Source organism: Vulpes lagopus, chromosome 8, assembly GCF_018345385.1.
Source record: "Vulpes lagopus strain Blue_001 chromosome 8, ASM1834538v1, whole genome shotgun sequence".
NCBI lineage: Eukaryota > Metazoa > Chordata > Mammalia > Carnivora > Canidae > Vulpes > Vulpes lagopus.
Window position 1 is genome coordinate 66,671,192 of NC_054831.1, and position 15,170 is coordinate 66,686,361.

Below are 15,170 nucleotides of genomic sequence, written 5' to 3' on the forward strand. Positions count from 1 at the left end.
TGCAGGTGATCTCAGGACTCTGAGGATACAACCTGAGCCAAAGCAAGAGTCTATCGCCCAGCTGTCCGCACCACCCAGCTGCCCCTAAAATGAAACTATTTTTCATCTATTTATTTTTTAAAACAGATTTTATTTATTTATTCATGAGAGACACACAGAGAGAGGCAGAGACATAGGCAGAGGGAGAAGCAGACTCCTTATAGGGAGCCTGATGCGGAACTAGATCCCTAGAACCTGGGATCACACCCTGAGCTGAAAGCAGATGCTCAACCACTGAGCCACCTAGGCGTCCCAAAATGAAACAATTTAATAACTATGGTTTTATTTCTGATTCAGAATCCAAACCAAATATTTTTATTTTGATAATGATTATTTGAAATGTTATCTTGCCAACTCATGAGCTTCAGTGGAAGTATCTGATACTAAATGAAATTAGGTCAAGGTAAAAAAAAAAAAAAAAGTGACCACCAACAAAAAACATCATTAACCAAATAAGACATGTTATTTCTTTCTATTCATTGTTTTACTGCCTGAAACATAAGAAGCAAGAGAAGAAAGCTTATGCAATAAATGCTATTTGAAGCAGCTTGCATATGCTTTACAGTTGTGCACATTTCAATTAAATTACCTAGTGATATTATACAGCTCCTCCCTCCACACAGCATAATGCAAAGCAATGGCGGGAGTTCAAGATTCATAAAGAAAAATCAAGTAGGTGACCCCAAAGATCTCCAAATGTGGAATATTTTACAATCACATATAAGTCAAACGTTGGACTCTGCCTGCATAGATGAAGTAAAAATGATAGTTTTGATGTACTTAAACTAGCAGTAATGCATATGTGAATGTTTGTAGGTCCTTAGAGCTCAGAAGGTGATAGCAAGAGGGTACCCAGCCAAAGAGCCTGAAACAAAGATTAAGAAAACACTTGGGCCAACTTTTTGAACCAGTTATGAATCCAGACAAGTTAGATGATTTACATAAGGACTGTGGTGAAAGAATGTGTTAGTCTCAACTATCTGAGTATCATTTATATTAATAATCCTATATTAGCAGTCTGCCACATAGTTACGGAGTATCAGCTCATAGAGAAAGAGCAAGGCTGCCAATGTTTTACAGGCATATATGGCAAAGAGGGGTTTCAAATTCAATGTCTTGTACTGCTCTAGACTATAGAAACACTTAATAAATATTTATTGAGTGATGAATCAAGAATGAAGGCATGAAATTCTTTTAAAATTGAGAAAGGCTCACCTGGCCAAAGTCTAGCCCAACACAGGGAAGCCATAAATGGTATTTAGATAATTTGAGGCATCCTGATTTCATCCTCAATACCTCTGTGAAGATCAAACTCTATTTTGAGCATTTACCAAGGCGGCAGCCTTTGGAATTTCTTATCTTGAAGTGATTACCTTGATAAGATTGTGGCCTTTGAGACGTCATATTGAGGGTCTGCTTCAGTTTCCTTGTTGGTAAATACAGATGCCCACCTTACAGCAATTTCCATGAGAGAGGAATATCATGCATATGAAAGGAGATAACGCACTTGAAGAAAGTTTTCATATTTACAAGAGAGAGCAAGACCTGTTAGTAAGATCCACAGACTATTTATTATATTTTCTTGCCCGAGAGAATCACCACATAAGATGTGCTATCAATGTAAGGAAAGTTCTTACGAAAGGGTTGGGGAATGATTTAATGATTTAACTTACTATAAAGTTGAAAGCACAGGGCAGAGGCAAAAATCCAGAGAGAGGTGAAACACTCTAAGATGGTCTTGTAAAAATTAAGGCAACCCCAATGAAATAGAGATAAGGATACATTTAAGAATAAAAAAATTTTAAAGGACTTATTTATTTATTCATGAGAGACACACACACACAGAGAGAGAGGGGCAGAGACACAGGCAGAGGGAGAAGCAGGCTCCCCACAGGGAGTCCAATGCAGGCTTGATCCCAGATCCCAGTATCACACTGTGAGCTGCCAAAGGCAGATGCTCAACTGCTGAGCCACCCAGGCATCCCTATTTGAGAACAAATTTAATTGGACTGAGGTTCATGTACAGATAGGGCAGGGTAGTGTTTCTGAGGTTCAGAAAGCAGGACTGAGTGGTGTTCCTTCCTTTGCTTGCGCTCCTGGCTCTCTGCACCTGCTGTACTGAGCTCACTCACAAGGTGCTATGAGCGTCCAAGGTGGAGGCTGATTCTGGCAAGTCCACTGAGTTGTCTGCTTTTGCCAAGCCTCCCTGCCTGACACTGGATGGGTGGGTTACAACTGGAATGAGAGGTAAGAGGCCAGGGCTCACTCTTCAATTCTGTTTGAACAGTAATAAAGGTGGCATTCTACTTTGAGCTTGAGCTCCTCGTGGCTCATTTCTGATTTGCTAGAAATAATTCAGAGTATATGTGCGATTTACTCCCAGAAACCTCTGATGGAAAGGATGAGCATCTCATGGATAAAATAGAAAAAAATACCAGTAGAAAAAAAAATATTATGAGAAGGCAGAGAACTAACCCAGTAAAAAGAGCTTAAAAGCAGAAAAAAGTGACACAGAAGGCAAAAGAAAAGCAAACCCTATCCTTTCTTGGGCAACAAACAGATATGGATCTATTCTAAATGAGAGAGACTCTGAACACTCTTAAAAAGCTTTATCTTATGCCTAATAATCATTTACACTTCAAACTCAATATATAAAATTTAGAATTCATCCTTTCCAATCCCAAATCCCATCTCCTGATGTTTTCTCTTTGGTTTCTGGGACCACAATTCTCTAGCTAGTTCACATAACTAGAACAGGTGGGTCTGTCTGAAGTATCTTGAAGCCAGATTTCATAATTCATCTTATTTTCCATCCCACATCTTCCTAATCCCTCCTGTAGATTTTACTAGGGATTTTCATGTAAAGATGGAAGAGGTGGTTCCATCCCCTCATCCTCCAGCAAAATGTGATCAAATGGCTCCTGGCCCTTTCATTCTTTCCCCAGAATCTTTTCCTAAACTTTTTTTTTTTAAGATTTTATTTATTTATTCATGACACACACACACATACACACACACACACACACACACAGAGAGAGAGAGAGAGAGAGAGAGAGAGAGAGAGAGAGACTGGCAGAGACACAGGCAGAGGGAAAAGCAGACTCCATGCAGGGAGCCTGATGTAGGACTCGATACAGGATCACGCCCTGAGTGGAAGGCAGACACTTAATCACTGAGCCACTCAGGTGTCCTGTCTTAAACTTTTCAATTCTATTCAGCAAAACAAAGCCCTCAAATGGCTGAATCCAACTATCCTGGAAAACAGTTCTGTCTACTGCCAAGAATAAGACTTAAATAAAAAATAAGACTCCTTAAGACTCCTTTCTATGTTACAACGGCCAAGGAACATTTCGGTGATTCTCAACTCCTTTGCCTCTCTTCCACATTCAATTACCAAGTCTGGCCATCAAAAATCCTTAGGAGCCCCCAAAGTCACCTCTTTCTCTCTGTGTCCACTATCAGATTTTGGTATTCACTACCAAATATTCTTTAATAGCTCCCATGATCAAATATATCTTTACTCTTTGGCTGGGCATGCAGGCCTTTGGCCAAACTCACCCATTTTGCAGCTTTATCTCTAATGCCTCTTCAGCCATATTTAAGTGTTTTGTTTTCCTCCAGGTCTCTTGTTTTTCTGCACATGGTACTCTGTCTGATGTGACATTCTTTCTCCTCTGTCTGATGAACTCCTACACTGCCTTCTGCGGCAAACCAAATATCTCCTCTGGGAAGCCTTCCCTGACTACCACCCTCTTCTCCTGACCTTTATTCAACTTCTCAATCCAAACCCACATAGAATTACCAACTTAATCCTTCATGCTTGCATGGCCTCTTGCCCTTCCTCTCAACAGAGCATTTATCATCTCTATAGAGATAAAAGTCCTGGTGCTTAACAATTTCATTGCACTTTTAAAAATATATTAAAGATATAAACCCTATTTGATCTGTTACATTTATTTCTTCTAGAGTATTGTTTCCCTTTTCATGTTTGTTGTTTTTTTGGTTGTTTTGGTTGATATTTTCAAGGGGCATACCACATTATTTAGTTAAATTTGCCAATTGTTGGGGCACCTGGTGGCTCAGTGGTTGAGCATCTGCCTTTGGCTCAGGTCATGATCCTGGGGTCCTGGGATCAAGTCCTGCATGAGGCTCCCCACAGGGAGCCTGCTTCTCCCTCTACCTATGTCTCTGCTTCTCTCTGTGTGTCTCTCATGAATAATAAATGAAATCTTTAAAAAATAATAAAATAAAATTCCCAATTGTTTTCCTATATGGTTACTTTTGAATATAAAATCTTTTTCCACCTAGATATTTGATAGATATTAATTTTATTTTTTTTCTAGACTTCCAGTTTGATTAGAAGAAGATTAAATCCTTACATTATTTCTTTTGTGCACGGTATGACACACTGGTCTAATCATATCTTTGCCTAAACTAGCCAACACCCCTAAAATCATTTATTTTTCTCCTATATTGCTTTCTATGGCTTCACATCATATGCTAAATTCTTGTATTTATTAGCAAACCATAAAGGAAAATAATTGATAAATTTAACTCAAATCTATTTTGAACTATTTAATCAGTTTCTTTTGAAAAACAAAAAGTCCAGATTGAGAAAGTAAAAATCTCCCTGGCTTTTTAGCAGACTGCTACAGCCAGCTGCAAGATGAACAGGAAACCATTATCCTTCTAAGGGCATGTTGTAGCTCTAAAGTTTTACTACAGCCATCTTCTTTGAGTAACTGCTACTTTCTTATTCACTGGAAAATTATGTCTCTAAAATTACAGAAAATCAGGAATTTTAATTTTTAAATTATATCAGTAAGCAGGAAATATCCCATTCTTCCTTGGAGGTTCTAATTCATTTTGACACAGAGAAATGGCCACGGTTTTACAGTTCAGGAACAGAGCTTCACATGAAGTGTTTCTGAATATGACATTCCATGTTTATCCCAGGAAACAAGCCTTGGGTTCATTTTGCAGTCCTAACCTCATATTGACCCTTTTACTCCCAGCCTGGCTCTACTTTGAGCTTACCAAACCTCTGACTCATGGTTCCTCTGGTGGGGAGTCTCCACTGTTGCAATGAGTCAGTGCACTTGACTGCGAGACCACAGGTTTTGTCCTTAATGGTCTTAGGCGGATTGGATTGTACATACTGTTCTATTTTTGTGTTAGTGCCTTACTCTTAATTATTATAGTTTATTTTTAAAAAGATTTTAGGGATCCCTGGGTGGCGCAGCGGTTTGGCGCCTGCCTTTGGCCCAGGGCGCGATCCTGGAGACCCAGGATCGAATCCCACGTCGGGCTCCCGGTGCATGGAGCCTGCTTCTCCCTCTGTCTATGTCTCTGCCTCTCTCTCTCTCTCTCTCTGTGTGTGTGTGACTATCATAAAAAAAAAATTTTTTTTTTAAATTTTAAAAGATTTTATTTATTTATTCATGAGAGACAGAGACAGAGGCAAATACACAGGCAGAGGGAGAAGTTCCTTAAAGGTTCTCAAGCTTTTTAGTCTTGGACCCTCTTTTATGCTCTTAAAAATCATTTGAGGACATCAAAAAGCTTTTACTTATGTGTTATATCTACTGATATTTACCATGTTAGAAATTAAACTGAGAAATTAAAAAATACATTTATTTAAAAATAAATTTAAAAACACTAGTAAATTAATTAATGATAGTGTAAATAACATTTTTTTAACGAAAAATAACTGTAATTTCCAAAACAAAAGAAATTTAGTGGAAGAAATGACATTCCTTTACATTCTTGCAAATTTGTTTAATGCCTCACATGATAGAAGATGTATGCTTCAGCATTGGATCTCTTGTGATAACACATAGTATGTAGTCACTGGAAAACTTGCCTCTAAACTTATAAAAGAATGGGTACAAAAAAGGAGTGAAAAAAACTCTTAATATTATTGTGAAAGCAATTTTGATTTTGCTTGAAAGACCTCAGATGCCCTATGACCACAGTCTGAGAACCACTGGTCTTAGCTTTTCTAGTTTATGTGGTTTCTCAGATGAATTCTAGAATATTTTTGTCTCTTAATTTAGGAGGTAGTAATTATATATTTAAAGTCTTGTCTTCTCACTTAAGGATATCCTATGTCTCCCTAGTTAACAAAATATTTTATAAGTACTTTCTCAATACTTTTTCAGATCTTCTACATTTCTCATTTCTTAATCATTCCTAGTTATTTCATATTCTTTGCTGCTATTGTGAATGCGATCCATTTTCCCATTGTATTTTATTTATTTTTTAAAGATTTTATTTATTTACTTGAAAGAGAGGGAGAGGAAGCAGGAGCAGGGGGAGGGGCAGAGGGCGAGGCTGACTCTCCGCTGAGCATGAAGCTTCATCCCAGGCCCCTGGGATCATGACCTGAGCCTAGGGCAGCTGCTTAACCAACTGAGCCACCCAGGCGCCCCATTCCCATTGTATTTGAGATGCTTATTGTTGGCCTATTTTGTATGTGGCCACTTGGTTACTTCTTTTTATTATGCTAGATAATATATTTTATATCCTGGTTTTTTTTAAAGAAGTAACTTGAAATTTTGGGTCTTTTTACATAAAGTTACATAAAGTTAGTATTGATATATTCTCAATATTCTGAGATATCCTCGGATATGAGATAGACGATATTCTGAGGGGAAAAAAATCGCTATTCAATTTCTAGATTTCGAAGGTATTTTCTGAGAATCTTGAATATGCTGAATGCCTTTTTGGCCTCTATTCCCACGATCACTTTTTTTTTTTTTTTTTTTTAAGGCAGATGCGTTGATGAGGACTAGATAACCTCTGTCCTCTTCTAGAATTCTCACTTAGCTAACATCATTAATGTCAGGCCCATTTAGATCATTAACAGAATGAAAGGACATTTTGACCGTGGTTCGCACCTGTTGAAAGGGAGAAAGGCATAACCACGTGCAGTACGTTCCCTGAGGCTGTGCAGGGCACTCGGTCAGCGTGGACCCATTCGTGGAGCTCAGGACTGTCAGGACAGAGGACGGGGCTGGCAGGACGGCACCAGCCAGAGGACTGGCGGTTAGTAGGCGCCTTCCCGAAGCCCAGTTTGCAGCTCATTCGGCCCAAGCCGAGCGCCAGGTTCCTTAAACCGCCAAAGGCATCTTGTATGTGGGGGCGACTACCTCCCTGGTCACTTATTTTCGGCCTCACGTAGCTTGGGGTAAGTTGGGTGGGGGGGTTGGGGGGGCGGGGACGCCGCGCATTAAAAAGAGGTGAATTTGGTCCAGGACCCTGGGCCTGTCCCAGCGGGTCCAGGGCTCCAGGGCGCCCCAGGTGGGCGCTGCGCTACCCCCCTCTGTCCCCCCCTCCCCGTCCCGGGCGCCAGGCCGCGGAGGCTCAGGCAGCCCGGGCCGCGGACGCGCAGGCGGCGGCCAACCCTCTCCGCGCGCTCCGGGAGCGGCGGCGGGCGCGCGGCGAGCGGGACGCACGTGCCCGCGCCCCCGGAGCCCGGTCGGCGGCGCCCGCTCCCGGCGCAGGTAGGGGTGACGGCCGCGCGGGGCGGGCGGGCAGCCCTCCGAGGGGGCGGGGCCTGCGCGGCGCGGGAGGCGGGGCGCTGCGCGGCCCCGGGGGTCGCGTGGGGGGCGCCCGCGCGCTCGCAGCGGGGAGCTCCGGCGGGGAGCGCGCACCTCGTCCCGGCGGTCCCGGGGGGCCTGCGGCGCCGCGCCGGTTGGCCCGGGAGCTCTTGCTCGGGGCTGATTTCTCTAGGAGCAGGTCGGTGGGGCGGGGGTTCCTGCAACTCCGCACGCCTCTGCAGAGTTCTCTTTCTGGGCACAGAGAAAGTGCAGGCGAGAGCATGGTGATCCTTGTTAAGAAATAGGAGAATCCTACCTGAAACGATGTCATCTCAACTTGCCACCAGCCCTGTTTTCCAGGAGTTGCTGTTTGTACCTTGCTGAAGTTTTCCTAAGTGAGGTTTAAGACAAAAAAATTTAAGTAATCGTTTATTACAGCTAGGGCGATAACTGGACGTCAGCCTTGAAATAGCCGTTGTATTTGGCACTAAAAAAAAAAAAAAAAGACTTTGGAAAAGCCGAAGAATCCTCATGGGTTTGTTTCTGCAGTTTTCTTGGTGATTGTAGGTGCTCTTAAAGCATTAAGGGTGTTTTGCTTTGTTTTTAAATAATTCACATTGATCCAGTGACTCTAGGTTTGTTTAGTGCCAATACAGGAAATGAGGTGCTTTGTGCCCGTGTTAGTGGTGTAAAAATGCTAAGACGGGAGAAAAAAAGTTAGGGTAGTGCCACACTATGCAAATGTTTTAAGTTCACCTTTGAGTTTATTTTCCCAGCTCCTAGATGCTTATCCGTGTAACACCATGACTTTTTTGTTGTGTGTCGCAGGCCAAGGATCACGGCGGCAGCCTGGACACCTTATCTCTTGTATCTGAGCGTTATTATGCATTACTTTCAGACTTTTCTAAAGGTAGGTGATCGAGTTCACAACATTTCTGGATTTGCTGGAGCCCAGGTTCCAAGTTTGGACAAATAAATGAGGGTCCGTGTTATTCACGCGTTATTGATTTTTATTGCCTCTGAAAAGAATTGTTTTCAAATGGGAGAATTTAGAGATGTATAAGATTTCAACGATAACTTGTTTTTTATGAGTGTATTGATGGGATGGTTAGCATGTGTGAAAAATTACTCTCATTTGTCTTAGTCCTTTTTTTTATTATTATTGGTGGGGTGAAAAAGTGCATAGTGAAAGATAATGAATGGTCTTTCACACCAGCTTTGTATATCTACTTGAAGAGATTTTGGTCACATCGCAAAGGGGATAGATAGCATTGTCTTGCACTTCCTTTTTCAACTGTATCTTTACAGCCTAAATTTTTTTGTGCAGATGTTTGAAAAGTAACTTATCTGCCAAATCCAAAATATTTGAAGGTCCATTAGTTGCTACCAGTAGTTTGGTTGAACAAATAAGTATTTGTAAGTGCAAATCTACTTTAGAGTATATGACTGTAGTTTTTTTTTTTTAAAGATTTTATTTATTTATTCATGAGAGATAGAGAGAGAGAGGCAGAGACACAGGCAGAGGGAGAAGCAGGTTCCATGCAGGGAGCCCAATGTGGGGCTCTATCCCAGGACTCTAGGATCATGCCCTGAGCCGAAGGCTGATGCTCAACCGCTGAGCCACCTAAGTGTCCCTATGACTGTAGATTATATAAAGTTTTGATATAAAAATGTTTTATGGGCAGCTCCGGTGGCACAGCGGTTTAGCGCTGCCTGCAGCCCAGGGTGTGATCCTGGAGACCCTGGATCGAGTCCCACGTCAGGCTCTCTGTGTGGAGCCTGCTTCTCCCTCTACCTGTATCTCTGCCTCTCTCTCTCTCTCTCTCTCTGTCTCTATGAATAAATAAATAAAATCTTTTAAAAAATGTTTTATCATTTTTATAATTTCTACAGTGTCAGTGCTCTAAATTTTCATTTACAACCTTTTTTTTTTTTTAAACAAAGATCCCTTCATTAGTCTTCCCTTTAGATCTATTATTTGAAAGATTGTTTCTAACAAACTCCCTTTCCTTGGTAATAAGAAACAAACTCAGTTATCTGCCAGAGGGTGAATAGAAGATTTCTATTAGACTTTCAAAATAATTCACGCAAGACCCCTTACCACTTTGGGGACACATTGGGAGTCAGGAACCTCAAGTTGGGCACCATTACTCTTCTAAACTGAAATCATCTATCACCGATCACCAATTTTCTTTCTTTCTTTTTTTTTTTTTTTACCAATTTTCTACCATAACCTTTGATCTGACCTTTTTCTTGACTCTACCGTATACCAGCTTTATAACCTTAAAAGTTCTCTAATCCCAACCAATCTTCTTTTCTGAAAATGTGAGTTACAGTAATACCTTTATGGAATATTTCTGATGAGTATTAAATCACATAATGCATATAAAACTGTAAGTACAGTAGGCAGCTGGCATATGGCAGTCAGAAAAATGCTAGCCATCACTATTGTCTGTTTTTCCTGAGATTTGAGGATGATCACACCATGTGGTTAGGTTTATATCTGTTGGTCATTTCTTGACAAATAGCACAAAACCTCATGGAGAAGTCCTTAGGTGATGGCATAAAAGCTGAATTTGGTTTTTGGATATGTTGATTTGGGTCAGATCATTACTTTACAATAATTGAATACCTTTAAATTATTATTTTTTTAAAGATTATTTATTTATTCGAGAAACAGAGAAGCAGAGACACAGGCAGAAGGAGAAGCAGGCAGAGGGAGAAGGAGGCTCCATGCAGAAAGCCTGATGTGGGACTTGATCCTGGGTCTCCAGGATCATGCCCTGGGCTGAAGGCAGCACTAAACCACTGAGCCACCCAGGCTCCCCAAATACCTTAAAATTATTTACCAATATTTTAAAATTAGTTCATTTTACATAAATTCCCAAAGTCCTAGTTTTTCCTGAAAAAACAAGAGGGCTAGCAGAGGTAGAGCTTGCATCTGATTGCAGCTAATGCCAGGATGTGGTTGTCCCCTTTGGATGGGGTGCGTGTACACCCCAGTGTCCATCAGACCCCTGCTTTTTTTTTTTAGGCCCCTGCTTTGAATTTCCTCCCACCTGCTTCCCTTATGTATTTCACCTCCCTTGCTCCTGCAGACTTTTTATAAAAATTTTTTTAAATTTTTATTTATGATAGTCACAGAGAGAGAGAGAGAGAGGCAGAGACACAGACAGAGGGAGAAGCAGGCTCTAGGCACCGGGAGCCCGACGTGGGATTCGATCCCGGGTCTCCAGGATCGTGCCCTGGGCCAAAGGCAGGCACTAAACCGCTGCGCCACCCAGGGATCCCTCCTGCAGACTTTTCAGGCTGTGATTTCTGGAATATACTTTACTAATTTGAATGGGTAATTTGTAGGCCAAAACCATAACCCAAATTTTATCTTTAAAAAGAAATGGAGTAATCCTATATTACAATTTATGAAGCATTTCCTTATTTGATACTTAATGCAGAATTAGTTCAGACATGCATTATCATTCCACTTTATGGCTGTGGACATTGAAGCTTAAAGGTTTGTACCAAAGCTTAAAATAGTGTTCTGATGACTTCAAGTGTTTTTGGGTTCTCACTAATGCCACTTTTTAACTATGGAAAAATTTTCTAGGAAATGATAGCTTTTCTTTTGGTTCTAGCATTTATTTTAAGCAAGTACTTTTATCCCCATAATTACAAACTAAGAAAATGAGTGGTAGAAAGAAGACATGTATGGAAGTATATAAGTAGACCTTGTTTTCCCTCTCTACAAAGCATCTTTAAGCAAATTGAAGGGAACAAAACATTGATTATGGCTCTTTCAAAACAGACCATACATATAACTCAACTAGACAAGGTCTGTTTTAAACCATGCTTTATTACTGTTATTGGAAAGCTGAAGGGATGTGTGTCCAGTTTATCTGGTCTGCAGTTGGGCTAGACCAGAGATTTCTGTGGATCTGTTGTAAAGTTCTGTGAGAAAGGAAATACCCAGAAATTGTTTGGTGATTCAGCCTGGTGTCTCTGTGAGGTTGTTTATTATGGCAAACAGTCTTTGTAGTGGCTTCTTTTAACCAGGAAGGCTTTATTACTTTCAGAATCATGCCAGCGGAATAATCTATACAATAAATTAAAAGCAGGGATAATTCATCTGTGGGTGTAGTAACCGTATGTGATCCTGATGGTGTGTATATAAGGGAAGGTCAAGCCAGCCATGCAGAGGGTTTGGGAAAGTGGCTAGGCCAAGACAACATGACATCCTGCAGCAAAAGAGGGTTTACAGGGTTCTAAGACCTGTCAGAAGGCAGGGGATCTGAAGACACAGGGAGTGGTGAAGAAAAACTTAGGGTGAGTTTAGGTGTGTCAGAAGGAGCCAGATCATTCAGGATCTGGAGACCACAGTAAGAATATGGATGTTGAAGGCTTGTTAGCAGGAAATAATGTGATCTGATTTTCTGTGTTGAGATCATCCTGGTGACATGTGGAGAGGGACTATTTAAGTAGCTGACCTGTTGACGTTCCAGCACCTCTTCCATCATAGAAAGGAGCTCCTTTTGAACATAATTTAAACTTTATGTGGTGACATTCAAACAGCTAAGCAGAAGTGGGTGGATTAAGGGAAGAATCCTCCAGTAATGTTCTGCAAAAATATATGATGAATATTTTAAAAAGTAAGAATCAGGTATTACAATATTGCTTGGCTTTGAGGAAAGCCACCTGCTACTTTCTTTACATACTGGTATTTTGAGGCTCTAGTGTTTAATGTATGTATTTAACATGTATATTTATCTTAAAAGTTTGAAGTTATTCTTTCTAACCTCCTCTTTAACCATATACAGAATTTAGGAACATTTAAATCCTATTACTACACTTTTCATTATTATTCATTATTATTCACTCTATTAATTTCATTATATTATAATTCATTATTATCTATTGTGTCTTGCAGTCAGTGCTAGTTTAGATCTATGTGTATGCGTAATAGTTTCTTTACTGTTTTTGGCAACAAGACCTTTCTTGTGGATCATTATCATTCTTGAAAGGTATCCTATAAACGTGCTCTTTCTCCAGGGTCATCATTGTTTTGTTTTGTTTTTAAAGATTTTATTTATTTATTCTTGAGAGACACACAGAGGCAGAGACATAGGCAGAGGGAGAAGCAGGCTCCATGCAGGGAGCCTGATGTGGGACTCGATCCCAGGACCCTTGGATCATGCCCTGAGCCAAAGGCAGACGCTCAACCACTGAGCCACCCAGGCGTCCCAGGGGTCATCATTGTTAAACACAAATTTTCTTTTGGTAAAAAATGTCGTTATCTTGCCTTTGATCTTGAAAGATACTTTTGTGGGTACTTTTGTTTATGAAAGTTATTTCCTTTCATTTGAATATATATGTATATATACATATATATATTGAATATTTCATAGTACTGCTTTCTATTGAAATATTAGTAGTCAAGGGGCACCTGGGTGGCTCAGTCAGTTGAGCGTCTTGATTTCTGCTCAGGTCATGATCTCAGGATCCTGGGGTTGAGCTCTGTGTGTGGTTCCCTGCCTACTGGGAGTTTGCTTCTCTTCCTCTCTCTCTCTGCCCCTCCCCCAGCTCTTTCTCTTCTCTCTCTCAAATAAATCTTTAAAAAAAGAAGAAATATCAGCACACATTCTAATTGTTTTCCTCTACATGGAATATATCTTTTCTGTTTGGTTAGTTTTAAGAGCTTTTCTTTGTTTTTGATGTTTCATGGTTTTATTGTGGTGTGTATCTAACTGTGGATTTCTTTTTATCTACCCTACTTGAACTTCCTAAATTTGAGTGTTCACACCTTTCACCTCTTTAGGAAAACTCTCAGCCATTATCTATTGCTTTTTCTCCATTTCTCTATTCTCTCCTTCTCAAGTGGATTGGATGTGTATTAGACTGAATCAGTCAGGAAAACAATGAATACCGGGTAGTTCAACAGGGAATTTAAGATGGTGCTATGATCTGAATGTTTGTGTCCTCCCGAAATTCCTATGTTGAAATCCTGACCACCAGGGTGATGCTTTTGGGAAGTGGGGCCTTTGGGGGTGATTAGGTCAGGAGGGCAGAGCCTCATGAACAGGATTAGTATTCTTATAAAAGAGACCCCAGAGAGGTAGCTCATGTGAGGTTATTGTGAAAACACAGCTGTCTAGGAAGTGGGGCCTCACCAGACATTGGATCTACCAGAACATGACATTGGACTTCGCAGCCTCTAGAATTAGGAGAAATAAGTGCTTGTTGTTTATAAGCTGCCCAGTTTATGGTATTTTTGTTATAACAGCCTGAACAGACTAAGGCATACGAAGAATTAATTATAAATGTTTTGGGATATCTGAATACGAGACAGGGCATAGGGAGTAAGTTAATGCTTAGCAATAGCAAAAAACTCTTATCACTGCTTGGGCTGTAGGATTGCAATAAGGAGATGGTCTCTTCAGAACCCAGAAGCTGAGGCCATCTTGAACCATGGCAGATTCTAATTTAGACATAGCCACTGATGGAGATATCATAAAACCCAGAGAAAACAGAGGAGAAATATCCTGGTACCCTTTTCTTCTACCATCCAGTCTCCTGCCTGGGAGTCCCACAGACAGAATCTAGCAGAGGAGGAAGCCAAGGGAACAAGTGGTGTGGAAAATACAATTTTGAGATCTCAGCTCCCCAGATTCAGGACATGGAAGGTCATGCATGGATTTGAGGGCAAGCAGACCGTTCCATTCTCCTTTCCATATATTTCAGTTTGGCTTTCATGTTTTTCATTACTTTGTTTCCCTGTACTGCATCCTTATTGTAATGTGGATTACATACAATTTACCCATTTAATCATTTTAGAATGTGCAGTTCAGTGACATTAAGTACGTTCACATTGTTGTACTGTTATCACCACTATCCATCTCCAGAACTCTTTCAATTTCCTAAACTAAAGCTCTACCCACTAAACAATAATTTCCGTTCATTCTCCTTCCTCCATGTCCCTAGTAACCACAATTCTACTTTCTGTCTCTGAGTTTGACTATTCTAGGTACTATGTATAAATGCAATCATGCAATATTTGCCCTTTTGTGGCTGCCTTTTTTCACTAAGCATAATGTCTTCTAGGCTAACCTCTGTTGTAGCATGTGTTAGAATGTCCTTTCCCTTCTAAGGCTGAATAATATTCCATTGTATGTACATATAGCATTGTGTTAATGAGTCTCTTCCATTCCATTGATGGACAATGGGAGTTGCTCCCACCTTTTAGCTATTGTGAGTAATACTTCTGTGAACATGAATTTACATATATCTCTTTGATAACATGCTTTCGGTTCTTTTGAATACATACCCAAAAGCAGAATTGTTGGTAATTCTGTGTTTTTTTCTTTTTTTTTATTTTAAAGATTTTATTTATTTATTCATGAGAGAAAGAGAGAGAGAGAGAGAGAGAGAGAGAGAGAGAGGCAGAGATGCAGGCAGAGGGAGAAGCAGGCTCCATGCAGGGAGCCTGATGTGGGATTTGATCCTGGGTCTCCAGGATCACGCCCTGGGCTGAAGGCAGACACTTAACCACTGAGCCACCCAGGGATCCCTTCTGTGTTTTTCTGAAGAACCATTATCTCA

General features: G+C 40.6%; 1 protein-coding gene across 1 annotated transcript in view; it reads right to left on the bottom strand.

Moving 5' to 3' along the window:
• Window positions 1-7,125, bottom strand: part of LOC121497745 (60S ribosomal protein L24-like) — a 30,369-nt gene extending 23,244 nt beyond the window's left edge. Inside the window, exon 1 of the mRNA XM_041767473.1 lies at window positions 6,939-7,125. Within this exon, the coding sequence (XP_041623407.1) occupies window positions 6,939-7,125 (187 nt within the window). The remainder of the gene's footprint in view (window positions 1-6,938) is intronic.
• Between the last annotated feature and the right edge of the window lie 8,045 nt (window positions 7,126-15,170).